At 52.1% G+C, this 14,007-nt stretch overlaps 1 protein-coding gene across 5 annotated transcripts in view; it reads right to left on the bottom strand.

Annotated features, from left to right (window-relative positions):
- Window positions 1–14,007, bottom strand: part of SHANK2 (SH3 and multiple ankyrin repeat domains 2) — a 512,111-nt gene that overhangs the window by 245,630 nt on the left and 252,474 nt on the right. For all 5 annotated transcript variants that reach the window (XM_055314494.1, XM_055314499.1, XM_055314504.1 and 2 more), the window contains exon 14: window positions 13,198–13,311. In XM_055314494.1, coding sequence (XP_055170469.1) covers window positions 13,198–13,311 — 114 coding nt within the window. The remainder of the gene's footprint in view (window positions 1–13,197; window positions 13,312–14,007) is intronic.

The raw sequence follows: 14,007 nt of genomic DNA, 5'->3' as shown, positions 1-14,007 counted from the left end.
ACATGGCTTACTGGAGCAGGAGCCTGGCCCTTACATATCTACTTTACATATGCATGTCTTAAATTTCATCTGCCAGTGTGAGATTTCATCGTTCCCAGCATGCAGCCCCCATAAGCCAATGTTTATTCATTACCCCCGGATCTGTTTCCTATCGTCTATTTCAGAGGAGCCAAAAACAACATCTTAACTCAATACAGAGCACCATATGATGGCTTTCGTTTTCCAAAATGAGCCACGGTGCACTCTGGGTGGGGGCGGGAGGGCAGCCCTTGGTTTCTGTGCACCCCAGCTAGAGGGGGGCTCCTGGCTCTGGTGAGCCATCCTCAAACTGGGTGCCCAGGTGTTGAGGGAGAGGCCTCAGGGTTGTCCTCACCAGCCTGCCTGACAGATGGAGGGTCTGCAGCCTCCTGCACGTACTAGGAGGAGCTCATTCATTCTACTGTTTATAGGGCACAACAACATCTGTCTTCTCAGGTCCCCAAGAGCTCACCCATATCGTTCCTGGCAGGGCAAGAAGGATAGGTCAGCCACCTGGCCAAACCCCACTGTCCCAACCCCACTGCCTCTGCGCTAGCTCTGAAAGGGCAGGGAGAGGCCCTGCTTGCTGAACTCAGGGGACAGAGCAGGCAGGCAGAGTCCGAGGCTACTGAACATCATGTTGGCTGAAGGGAACTTCTCCCCGAACAATCTCCAGTATCTGAAAACCCAAAGAAACCCTGACCTGAGATGCCAGCCAACATGCTGACGTGTTGCAGTGGGTCTCATAATAGCCCACTGCATTCCCTGCTGTTTAGATGCAACAGTTTTGAAGAAATCTCAGTGTTGGAGAGGTTTAAAGGTAGGAGGGCTACACAACTGAATTAGGTGAGATGTGAACGGGAGACAGAACAGGTATCTAGAACCACCCCCAATGCACAGTGCAACCATCCACTCATTCATCCATCCTGCCACCCACCCACCCATCCACTCATCTATTCATCCATTATCCATCCCTCCATCTGCCAGTCTACCCACTCATCCATCCATCCAACTACCCACCCACCTACTCATCCATCCATCCATCCTTCCACCCACGCATTCACTCACTCATCCTCCCACGTGTCCATCCATCATCCATCATCTATCCTTCCACTCACCCACCTACTCATCCATCATCTATCATCCATCCATCCATCCATCCATCCATCCATCCATCCTTCTACACACCCACTCAACCATATACCCATCTATTCTTCCATTATCCATCCTTACACCCACCAGTCTACCCACTCATCCAACCACCCATCTACTTACCCACTTACTCATCCATCCTCCCACCTATCCATCTGTCATCCATCATCTGTCCTTCCACCCACCCACTCACCCACCCACTCACCCACCCATGCAGGAAGTACTTTCTCAGCACGGCCTCCATTCCAGGCACCATGCTAGGTGTGGAGAACAGCAATGTGAGCATCTGTATTCTGAGATTTTTCCCTTGAGGAGGGTAATACACAGTGACCAACTCACCTGACAAACATGTATTTACATACTACTTTACAGGCCTTCTCCTTCCACCCCCTTGGTTCATACCATTTGCACCAACTAAACCCACTCTATCTTAGGGCTCAGATCCCAACTCATCTAACATACCACCTGGAAAGCCACTGAAACATACAGATCTCCAGGTCCAACCCACACATTCTGGCCTCACTGGGCAGGGCTGGAGCCCGATTACTTTTTGAACCACTTGGTTTAGGGCCACAATCCATGGGTATGTGCAGATGTGTTATGCAGGATGATAAAGATCCAAGAGCCAATGTTCAATGAACATGCCTGCAAGCCAGACCACGCCAGGTGCTTTCCACCATGGACTCACCGCCCCCTTCCAGCAATGCTGCAGTAAACACATTGCCGCCACTGCTATCTCACAGAGCAGGACCTTGAGGTCACAGAGGCCAAGTAACTTGCCCAAGGCCACACAGAAGCAAGCTGATGGTGAGGCTCTGGCTCTAGGCTCATGGCCTTAAGTCAGAGTCATGGACTCTAATGTTTCTGTATTCTGTGGACCTGGCTCAAAGCCCTGTCTCCAGAACAGAGGATCCTAAGAGGCCTCTGAATGCTGGTGGATCAGCGTGCAGCCTGGTCAGATAGGAGCCTCGGGATAGAGAGGACAGCCATGGCCCTTTACTCAGAAAATGCAATGGCCCCACTGGGGATGGGACTGTGTGGTGGGAAGGGTACGGCAGGAAGTACCACAGGGGATTGGGCTCAGTTTACAGCTATCATTCTTTCAGCATGTTGTAGTGTGAATTGTGTCCCCTTCCCAAACTCATATGTTGAAGCCCTAACCCCAATATGACTGCATGCATGGGACTTTAGGAACGTAGTGAGGGTTAAGTGAGGTCATAATCATAAAGGTGGGGCCCTAATCCCACAGGACTGATGTCCTCCTAAGAGAACAGGATATAGAGATGTTCACGGTGGAAAGTCATGTGAGGACACCGCTTGCCATCTGCAAGCCAAGGAGAGAGTCCTCACCAGGAACTGACTCTGGTGACACCCCGACTTAGGACTCCCAGGATCCAGAATTGGGAGAAATAAACATCTCACTGTTTAAGCTTCCCTGGCTGTCTTATTTTGTCATGGCAGACCTGGCAGGATAATAGAGACCTCTTTCCTGCCCACACCATCCATACAGTCGTCCAGCATGGAAGTAAGAAGGTCCCCCTGCCCTGTGAGAGCCCGTCCAGAACCCCGGCCTGGGGCAACGGCTGTGCAAGGTGACTTTTTGAGAGGAGCTGCAGACACACATCCCGTAGCGGCAGGAGGGCCGTGGGGAAGGAGGGCAGGGCTGGTACCAGCATCACCAGGTTGCCATGGTAACCCAGGGCAGGCCACCACCACCGCTGGGAGGGAGGGAGGGCCTGGGACCCAGAGCGATGCCAAAGACCAAGTCCTCTCGACAGAACCGGAAACGACAGACAGACCTGGCAGGACCTTAGTTCGGGGGCGAGCCCGAACGTGGAAACTGGTATTTAAAACACAGAGCAGCTGCTCAGAGACAACAGCACGCACACACCAAGGAGGCGAGGCTCCAAGTGTATTTTAGTAAAATGGCGTAAAAGAAAGAAGAAGGGGGGAGCCGGCATGATTCCGCCACAGTTGTTTAACAAAAACATAATCATTAGCAACCAGGACAATGAGTCCTCATATTTATTTTATGTTCTGTTAGGGAACAGCTAGTAACTCCTTTGGAAGCTGGCTCTTTTGTTGCTTATTAATATTACAGATTACAATTGTGTTAATAGAGTCATTTGCCTATATTTTTAAATGTTCTAAAGATAACAAAATACAGTCTATTTTGGAAGAACCGATCATGCCTGTTGTGATATCTTGCAGAGGCTTCGTATGCACTGTGACAAACGGACCTTCTGTTTAATAGTGGGACTCCGCGAGCTCCTGTCCCGATGGCTCTAACTGGAGCCACCCAGAGCCCGGGGTGACAGCTCCCACCCCTTCTTTGTCTCCCAGGGAACTTGCTCCCAGCTGGGTGAAAGCAGGTCACAGCAGTGGCCTCCTCTCCTTTTCAAAGAGCCCAGAGGTTCTGCTGATCCCTCCTTCTGCTGGACACAGCACCCCAACTGTCCTTAGGAGACTATCTGTGCATACTTACCTGCCCAAAGCCCAGCAAGTCACACTTCCGAAGCACATCCCCCTCACCCCCCTCACCCCGGTTTACCAATTGGTTCTGGGGTGCGCCTATAATGACTCAGGTCAACCCAACCTGAGTCAATCCCTGATGTTTGCCAAGCAGGCAGGAAAGACATGTTCTCTCTATGCTGGACTTGGACTCAGGAGGATGTAAGCCCAGAGCCATGAGGGACCATCCTGAGAAGTGAGCTGGCCAAAGAATAAAGCTGTCATGGAGTAGTCAGTGCCTGAAGATGGAAAGTTAGTTGCCGGGGGCGGGGGGGGGCGGGCGCCATCATTTGAACACCTGGATCCAGCTATGCCTGAAGTCAGAACCCTGGGCTTTTCAATTATGTAAGACAATAATTCCCTTTTTTGGGGGAAGAGGGTGTTAGAGGAAGCTCTGGGGTTTATCACCTCCAATTAAAAGAGTGATCATGAACAGAGCATGCCCTGAGCTGGGATGGGACATGGAGAAGCCCTAGGTTACTAGTTCAAAATCAGGTTTCCACCCCAACTCTGCCACGAGCCCAGTGTTCAATTCTCAGCAACCAGGAGCCTAGACTTTCTTCTACAGAGAGAGGTCTGAACCCTGAACATGGGTTTTCCCAAACTGGGCCTAGAGACCCCAAGTCTTCCTGGGGGCAGCTCAAGTCTTAGAGGAACCTTTCATTCTGTCCTTCCATTTAGGTGATGCCCTAAAAATGACCCTATTCTTCTTTCAAAGAACAAAGCTGCTCTACTCCAGTTGTCCACATTTTCGTAGACAATTGCAGTTTTTATAATCTGATTTTTTTTTAATGTGAGATTCTCCCTCTTTTAAGTCACCCACACGTTGCTGAAGCAGGAGAGACCCTGGTCCAAAGCCTGTGGCTACAACTCATAGGCTGTGCGACCCTGGACACGTTGCTCAATGTCTCTGGGCCCGTGTTCCCTTACGTGCTAACTAGGAATGATGGCATTTAGCTTGTGGGACTGTTTTGAGGTGAGGTTAGAAATGTCCAGTCCAGGGGCTGGAGTAAGATCAGTGTCACGGTGTTCCTTGGTGGACCTCTTGTATGGACCAAGTCCACAAACCCCATGATGCCCACCTCCAGCACACATATGTGAAATCCCCCCACCCAGTCACCCTGAAGGAATTGGGTGACCTGGGCTTTTTAACTAGGTTAAGCTAGGTTAACTAAGTTAGGGGGATTATGCAGACAAAGGGTCACTGCTACCCCAAATCAGCAAGGCAGGGTTTTCCAAGTGTAGGTGTCCCTATACATTTATTTCTATAAGAAGCTCTTCAAATCACCCTTTAAATGGGAAGTCAGCATTCCCTGTCAGAGGCAGAAGGTGCATTTGCATTAAATAAGGCAGAAAAAGGGTAATGGGTCACAGTTGAGTTGATGTGCTACCTGCAGGAGGCCCTGTGCCATGCCTGCCTTTTCCATGGTGAGGAGACGACTACTGACCGGGAGAGCCATGTGGAAAGGTCCCTGGCCTCCCAGGGAAAAGCTTGGCCATGGTCTAGGAACAGACATAGGAAATGTGTATTGCTGAGAATGCTTTCTTATAGAATATATAAAGAGTGACCACAAATCAATAAGAAACAAACAACCCTGAAGAAAAACAGGCAAAAGACCTAAGCTGACACTTGACCAAAGAATGCAAATAAATGGCCAATAAACATACAGAAAGGGTTCTCACACTCGGAATTAATGAGGGAAACACAAACTAAGTCTGGTGTTAATGGGGCATGGGCCCCAGACCCACAGCAGAAACAGTCTGCCATTAGCATCACCACCACTATCACCACCATCAGCAGCATTACCACCACTATCACCACCACCACCACCACCACCACCACCAACACAACACCACTGTCAGCAGATGTGGACACACCACTGCCAGGGACTAAAAGTCCATGCTCCCCAATGCATCTGTCAAAGCCCTACCCTCAATGGGATAGTATTTGGAGGTGGGGCATTTGGGAGGTAATTTGGGTCAGAGGTCATGAGGGTGGGGGCTCCATGATGGATTAATGCCCTCATGAGAAAAGAGACCAGAGAGCTCAACCATGTGAGGACACAGCAAGAAGGTGGCCGTCTGCAAGCCAGGAGGCTAACCATGCTGGCACCACGACCTCAGACTTCCAGCCTCCAGAACTGGAAGAAATTAATGTCTGCTGTTTAAGCTGCCCCATCTGTGGTACTTTTTACAGCAGCACACGCAGACTAATATGGCCACTTAGGACATGGCTGAAGCATCTAGAAAGACGGAGGACACACTTACGCCTAAGCACCATCCTTCCTGTGATACAAGGAAAAAAAGTGCAAACATGTTTAGCCCAGGGGAGAGGGACTTCATCAACTCTGTTCATGAAAGCCCCAGGCTGTAGATGACCCACGTGGCCACCCATGGCAGGACAGATGGACAAAACCAGATTAACAAACTAATAGTGAAATGGTACCCCGAGCTCCTCATACAATGCACACATCACAAACAGACGTTAGGAGAGAAACCAGACACCACACAACACACATATTGTTTGATTCCATTTATGAATGGTTCAAAAAAAGGTCAAAACTAAGCTACAATGTTTAGGGACGCAAGGTAAGCAAGAAGAACTATTACAAAATAAGGAATCGAATGGCATGCAAGTCAGGGTGGGGCTAGCAGTGGGGAGAGATGGTTCTGTTGAGAAGAGGCACATGGGGGGCTTCGGGGATGCTGGTTTCATGGGGCGGGGGTGTTGTTTTACAGCCATTTGCTAAGCGACACATTATGGTTTGTGAGCTCCTCTCTGTGTTTGCTATATTTCATGCACAAAAATCAGAACATAAAGACTTCTAACTCTGGGAAATGAACTAGGGGTGGTGGAAGGGGAGGAGGGCGGGGGGTGGGGGTGAATGGGTGACGGGCACGGAGGGGGACACTTGACGGGATGAGCACTGGGTGTTATTCTGTATGTTGGTAAATTGAACACCAATAAAAATTAATTTATAATAATAAAAAAAAAGAAACACAAAGATCATGCAAGCACCAGACCGAAAACTGAGACATAGAGAGGCGAAATAATTTTTCTCAAGGGTACCCAGTGTTAAGTGTCTCTGCACCAAGAGGAGAACTTGAGGAAAGAAGTGAAATCTCAGGAAATGGAAGAGGCAGTCCAGGAGCTTCCCAGGAAGGAGGGTGGAGCTGGGCAGTGGAGTAAGTGAGCACATTCCCTCTGTGGCCAGAGCAGTAGGATTCATCAAGCCGGACCATCAGATCTGATGACTATCATTCCTTTGTCACTTCCTTACAGCTTCTATCACCACCACCATCAACTGCATCACCATTATCCTCATTGCTACCACCATCAGCAATGTCACTACCACTATCACCACCATCAACACAACACCAGCGTCAGCAGCATTACCACCACCATCACCACCAGCAGCAGCAGCATCACCACCACCACCACCACCATCAACAGCATCACCACCACTATCACCACGAATACCAACATCAGTGTCAGCAACATCATCACCGTCACCACCACCAGCATTGCCATTATAACCACATCACCATCACCAGCATTGCTACCATTATCAGCAGTACCACCACCATCAGCAAGATCATCACCACTGGGAGGGAATATAATCGTCACTATGATCACTACTATCCCCACCCACTACCATTACCATCATCACCACCACTACCACTAGCATCAACCTAAAGGGCATCACCACCATGATCACCACAGCCTCCAGCTTTACCACCACCCATGACCACCAAATCTCAACACCTCAGGGGGTGGCTGATACCCTGGAAATACTCCAGCCTGATGGATGAAGGGAACTGACTCTCAGGTCGGCCACTTAGTAACTGTGCACCTCTGAGCAAGTCACTCACCGTCTCCATCCTTCACCTGTAAAATGGGGGAGGGACACTAACATGTCCCCACTTCCTGAGTGTACTGTGAAGATCACATGCATTACCTGCAAAAGCTAAGCTGAGAGGTGAGGGGATGGTCCTGGGGACAGGGGTCAGGACATGTGCTCTCAAAGGCTGGAACAATGCTGCCAGGCTCTGCAGTGTACAGGTGTGACTAGCACCAGCACAGTCTCAGGAAATGCTGGGTGAGCTGAACGCAGCTGCCCGAAGAATGCAGACGGATCCTAGCAGTGGATTAGCATTAGGCCTTAAGGATGCATCAGGAATTAAGAACACGCTGTCCTACACCCGAGGTATAGACAACCCAGCTCCGTGGCCTTCAGGTGACCAGAATCTAGCTGTCTCGAGAGGCTGGGGACAGTGGTTGTTCATGCCACTTTGTCATCTTATTCTAAATGAGTGGGCCTGTCAGACTGTCCAGGCCTTTGAGCAGCTAGGACACCATTTGCTTGGTAGTGACTTGGTTTTGTCATTTTCACAAACAGGGGGTCCTGGCTCCACAGTTTCTGCTTACACATGAGTTGTGTCACTGAAAATTACACAAGCATGCATTCGCTTTCCATAAACTGACTCATCAAACAGCTCCAGGTGATGATTTTGGGCACATCGGTTTGGTACTCGAGATCTGCCATGGGGGGCATGTCTTATCACCATTCATGTGTGGAATTCTGCAGAGAAAAGACCAGGCCACTGTCCAACCCGGCATCCTGGATTTATGGATGGGGATGTGATGCGAGTGGAGGGGCAGCCATGGTCCCTGCAGGGGGGAGGCGGGTGCTGTCCTTCCCTCTGTCCACAGTGTGGGTGGGTCATGGTGACGATCAGTGTTGACCTGGCCAGACTGCAGCACCCAGCTATCGTCATGCCCTCGCCCAGGTGTTGCTGGAAAGGTGTTCTATAGCCACGGCTCACAGAACTTACAACTGGCTGACTCTGAGTACAGGAGATTTTCCTGGACAGTGTGGGTGAGCCTCCTCCAATCAGTTGATGGCAAACAGGCTTCATGAAGAAATCCTGCCTCATGACTACAGCCTGAGCTGCTGCCCAAGGCTCCAGCCTGCCAGCCTGCCCTGGGGATCTCAGACGTGCCAGCACCCACAATCACCGGAGCCAATTCCTTACAATGAATCTGTTAATATGTACATATATCTGTATCTGTGCCCACATCCATGTCCCTCTGTCCCTATCCTACTGAGGGGTCAGTCGCTAGCAGTGGCTCCTGGCCAGGGACCATAAGGCTGACGTGGTGTCCAGGTCACAGGACTGGTCCTTGACACTGGGAACAGAGAGGTAATGCTGTGTTTCCCTTCTGAGCCAGAGGCCCCTAAGGCCCTTGAAAATAGTGAAGTCACAGCAGGATGGAAAAGACATGTAGCTGGCATGAAGCTGCTGAAGTTATGGGCTTATTTGTTACAGCAGCTGACCTCACCCCAACTAACACATCTGGCTGGAAAGTCTCTATCCTTAAGAGGCCTGCATGTTAGGAGCACAAGGGAGGGACATGCACATAATCCCGGAATCACCATGTCCATCACTCCAACAGGAAGGGTGGCACCGTGCACAGCGTTATTAGGAGATCCAAATAGCAGGTCACAGCCCAGCCTGGTGCACTCCTGGGTGCTGAGGTGGGGGCACTTGTGTGTAAATCGAAGAGGATGGCCCCAGGAAGGGAAGCCTATTGGAAACTGCGACGTCCCCAAAAACACATGGTCCTAAGACATGAGAACCAAGTTTCAAAGAGCAAGGGTTTCCGGCACTGAAGACACAGCTCCCAACCTCTCCATGCCACTGAGTGAACCATGTCATCAGCAAACCCACTTGTGACCCCGGGGCCACCATCTCATTCAACTGCCGGCTGCTCGTGGCCCCTAACGTTTGTCACTAGGTGATGGAAAATCACTTAGCAGTGTCCCGAGCTGCCTTCTGTGTGCTGTGAGCATCTTGAATCATTCACCTATTTCATTTAATGCACAAGAGTGGGATTTGCTGGCTAAATACTCACTTTGCAATGTAGAGACCTGGGGCTCCCCAAAGAGAGGGAGTTTGCGAGGCCCACACCAGGCTGACTTTGTGCAGAGTGAGCTTCCTGGATGGAAATGCGTGGAATGGATTTTGTACCATCTCTGGATTCTATGCATATTCTAGGTCTGCCAACTTCTGACATTTAAAAATGGGGGGGGGGGATGTGCTCTACAAAAAGTGCTGATCATGAAAACAAATAGGTAATAACTGGAAATTTATTTAAAACTTTAAAAACTGGGACGCCTGGGTGGCTCAGTGGTTGAATGTCTGCCTTAGGCTCAGGGCATGATCCGGGGTCCTGGGTTCGAGTCCTGCTTCAGGATCCCTACTCAGGGGGGAGCCTGCTTCTCCCTCTGCCTGTGTCTCTGCCTCTCTCTCTATGTCTCTCATGAATAAATAAAATAAAATCTTAAAAAAAATTTTTAAACTTCCTACTCATTCAAAATGCAGTTGGAAAACGGAAAGTCAAGTCACAAGACTCGGGAAAGTAGCTGTAACCTGTAGCCGACAAAGGGCTGACAGCAGAGTGCACCGGGAACCCCCAAAACCAGGAGCAGCAAGAGAAGCAGCCCTACTAAAGATGGATAAAGATGTGCCCAGATACTCTGAAAGCCACTGACCACATGGAAGCCACGTATGATGATCCTCCTCAGAAGCACGCAGGTGACGCCCACAGGTCCACAGGGCAACACCGGCCACACCCACAGGGTGGCCGCCCCTTAAGAGACTGGTGACAGCAGACATCGGCCAAGACGGGGGCTGCTAGAGTCCCCACACACCAGCAGAGCTCCCGGGATGGCCGAATGGATGCTTCCTACAAAATGAGACGCACTCCTCCTGCCCTGTGACTTCGCAGGCACGCACCCAGCAATGTCCCCAGGATGAATGAAACCACATTTTGCCAAAATGCACTGAACTGTGCTCACAATGGGTGCATTTTACCGCATGTAAATCATACCTCTACAAAAGATCTGTAAACATGGTCCCATGGTGCTAAGTCACAATCTGAGGATGCCCGAGGCAAGCAGAGCCTGGGAGCCAGGCCAGAACGTCTCTCACCCTAAAATCCAGCTCCAGGTCTGCTCCCTGCATCCCCCCACTGCCCTCTAGCATGGGTCACATGGATGCCACCTCCTCTGACCCGCAGCCTAAGTCATAGCAGAGCTATTGTGTTCATAATTTACCATCTCTGGTGGAGGGAGGATAGCCCCCGCAAAAGGTACCCACATCTTAATGCCCAGCACCTCACACAGAAAAAGGGAATAAGGTGGTAAATCAGCCCACCTTTACCCGGCTTATCCAGGCGGCCCAGCCTGACACACGCATCCTAACATGTGGGGAAGGGGCGGGAGGCACTCCAAGAAATGCAGCATAACAGACCCAGCCCCCACTCTGACATTGGCTGCAAGGGCCACAAGCCTAGCATGTTGTAGCATCCAGAACCTGGAGAAAAGAGCTTCCAGAAAGGACCACAGCCCTGCCGACACTGAGACCCACGAGAGCCACACCAGGGTCCTGATCTCAGGACCACAAGATAATGAATTTGTGAGGTTGAAGCCACCGATTTTGTGGCCATTTGTTACAGCACAAGTAACTCCAGCTCCCAAGATCCTTATGGGCAGCACGAAACTATGCTGTCTCGGGCTCAGGCTCCGCAAGTTGCCAGGGGCCAGGAGGTACTCGGGAAACGTGCGCGGGGTGATCACACAGTGTGCCATGTTCTAGGGCCTGGCACAGTCGCTTGGGGTCAGGGACTGGCCTGCCTGTTCCCACGTCCCCCAGGACGCACGGGGAGCCCCCAGATCTGGCTGGGAGTGTTGAACTCTGGGCTGAGCACCACCCTGGGTAGCAGACGCCAACTTTATGAAAAGGACACCATCCTGCAGTGTTGCAGGAGCAAGGAGATCCTTCTAGGAATGTCTGACACAGCCGGCGGCTTCCCCAGGATAAACACACTCAAGCCGCTGCCCCCAGGAAGCCCCTCCAGAGGGGACCATCAGCCTGGATGAGATTCACTGTGCCCACCTGCCGCCTGGAGGTCTTCCCTGGGTGAGTGGGGCAGTGCTGGCAGGTGGGTGGGGAGGGCCCGCAGCGGGAGAGGGGAGGAGGGGGGCCAAGTCCAAGTGCTCCTGCCTTTTGCTACCTCTCTCCAGGAAGCCAGGACTTTCTGGAGGATGCAGGGAGCAGGAAGGCCCAGGTGACCCGTGCATGAAGTCACCCTGGGCTGCCGCAGCCAGGCATGACAATGCCTGCAATGCCTGGTACCCATGTGCCTGAGTCTTTCTAAGGAAAGAGTGTGTGTCAGGAAGCCAGGGGCACTGAAGCCATATAGCAGGGGAGGGAGGCAGGGATGGCGGGATTTCCCTCCCCATCAGGAGGACAGAGGATGAGGATGCAGGTGGGCCAGGCAGGCACTGCGGGCCAGCAGGTCCCGCTTGTACCAGGAGCTCAGGATATGCATCGCCACACCCAGGAAAGCACGCTTCCACCTACCGGCTGCCCGCTGACCCGCTCAGCCGCCTTCCCCAGAGGAGCACATTCCGACCTTCCCTTTCAAACCTAAGTTTACGACGTCTCTTACCTCAACGCCCCTACCACACAAGGAACGTCATGGTTTCCCTCTGGTGTTTGAAGCTGAGCCGAGATTGAACAGTGGGAAGCTTAGCACAAACTGACACCCCTCTGAAATCAAGTTCTCAGAAAGGGAACCAGCTGAGCATCCCTGATAAAGAGTCTGCAGTCAGCGGTGTGGGGGGGGGTGGGGGGTACCCAGCCGACTGGGAGACACTACCATGCTTTCCAGAGCATGTGTCTTCACGACTCATCTCCCGGCGGTGCTGACCCTGGCAGACCTGACCACGGGGCCATGGGGCCACCAGTCCGCACAGGCAGATGCAGCAAAGCCACGGGCTGCAAGTGAACGTGGCCGCTCCTGACGTGGGCACCTCCTGTCTGGGGTCCTGCCCAACGCCGGCAGAGAGCACACACCGACCCGGTTCCTCGTGGAGGACAGTTAGTGCTTCGCTTTCCCCCGGGCACCCTATTTCCTCTCAGTGCCATTTTGTATAAATGATCTCCTCTTAACATTTTAATCAATTCACTCTTTTGGCAATCAACTTTAAAGCGGTTTTCAGCAAAGGCTATATTTGGAGTTCTGAGAGACGCCGAAATGATTTTCCTTTGCGAACACCAACCTCTTCTGGGCAGTGTTTATTGACACATCGAACTGTGTGGTTCGGAGGGAGGGCACGGGAAGGCCCTCTGATGACCTCACGTATGACATCGCGATGGGCGATTGATAACCAGGCTTCCAGATTTAATTGGCCCACAAGAGGCCCTTTCTGATGGCTAGAACGAACAATCCGAGTTTTCTGGAATGTGTACTGAGCAGCCCCTTAACTAAAAGCTTCCGCACCGTCTTGCAACCTATTTCTGGTTTGGATAAGACCCAGAGGAACTGAATCAACCTGTTTCGATGACAGAGAGAAAGAAGTCCTTGCTTTGAAGCGTGGACTCTCTGCAGCCAGGCACACCGGGCCCGGAGGACATGGAGACGCGAGGCCCGCCTCTCCGCCTTACCTGCCTGGCTGTCCTTGGGCCTGCACTGCACCTCCTCCACGCACTCGGCCGGGAACCACCCGATGTGGCCGCGGGCACTGCCTTCCCAGAAGCCTCCTTCACCGATGCTCAGCACTAGAGAGAAGAAGGGAAGCTGTTAGCGGGCGGGCTCATGGGGTCCGGGGTTGAGCGTGAGGAGAGCAGGCCCAGCACTGTCCACCAAGCCTGCACAGCTGGAGGCTCTGGGCCGTCTGCTAGCTGTCCACGCTTCCTTCAGCTGTGGATGAGCAGGCCTGGTACAGTGTCCCTCGGAGAGGACAGTGCCCAGGGCGTGGACACCAGAATCACCGGGTCCCTTCTCTCCTTACAATGCAAGTGCTGGCGTCCTGGCATCTTCTCTGACACCACAAGCCATGCGACTACTTTGCCCCTCTCTTGGTGTCTCGGCTGAGACAGGAGAGGGGAACCCTAAGTCCCCACTGTCAATTATGTCAAGTGTCTACAAGTAGGGGACAGGTCACCTCTATGGACAGAAGGAACGATGAGGTCATGTCTGCCTCCTCCAAGCTGGGGAAGGGGTCATCCAAGGGGTCTGCACTGTCCTTAGTGAGAGGCTATCTGCTGAGCCCACAGTCTGTGGCCAGGAGCCCTGGAGAGAGGCCAGGAGCCCTGGAGAGAGGCCAGCAGCTGGAGCCCTGTGCCTTTGGTGAGTCAACCTACCGGTGAAGGGCCTATAGATCACTCAGGTGCTGGCACGGGACAGGGGCTTGCCAATCCCCTGAGAGAGAAGGGTGGCAGCCTGTCTATGGGGCAGAGGGACACTGCAGAGTA

The sequence above is a fragment of the Nyctereutes procyonoides genome, unplaced genomic scaffold, assembly GCF_905146905.1.
Source record: "Nyctereutes procyonoides isolate TBG_1078 unplaced genomic scaffold, NYPRO_anot_genome, whole genome shotgun sequence".
NCBI classification, from domain to species: domain Eukaryota; kingdom Metazoa; phylum Chordata; class Mammalia; order Carnivora; family Canidae; genus Nyctereutes; species Nyctereutes procyonoides.
Note: the sequence above shows the minus strand (reverse complement) of the source record. Positions and strands in the feature narration are given on the sequence as shown.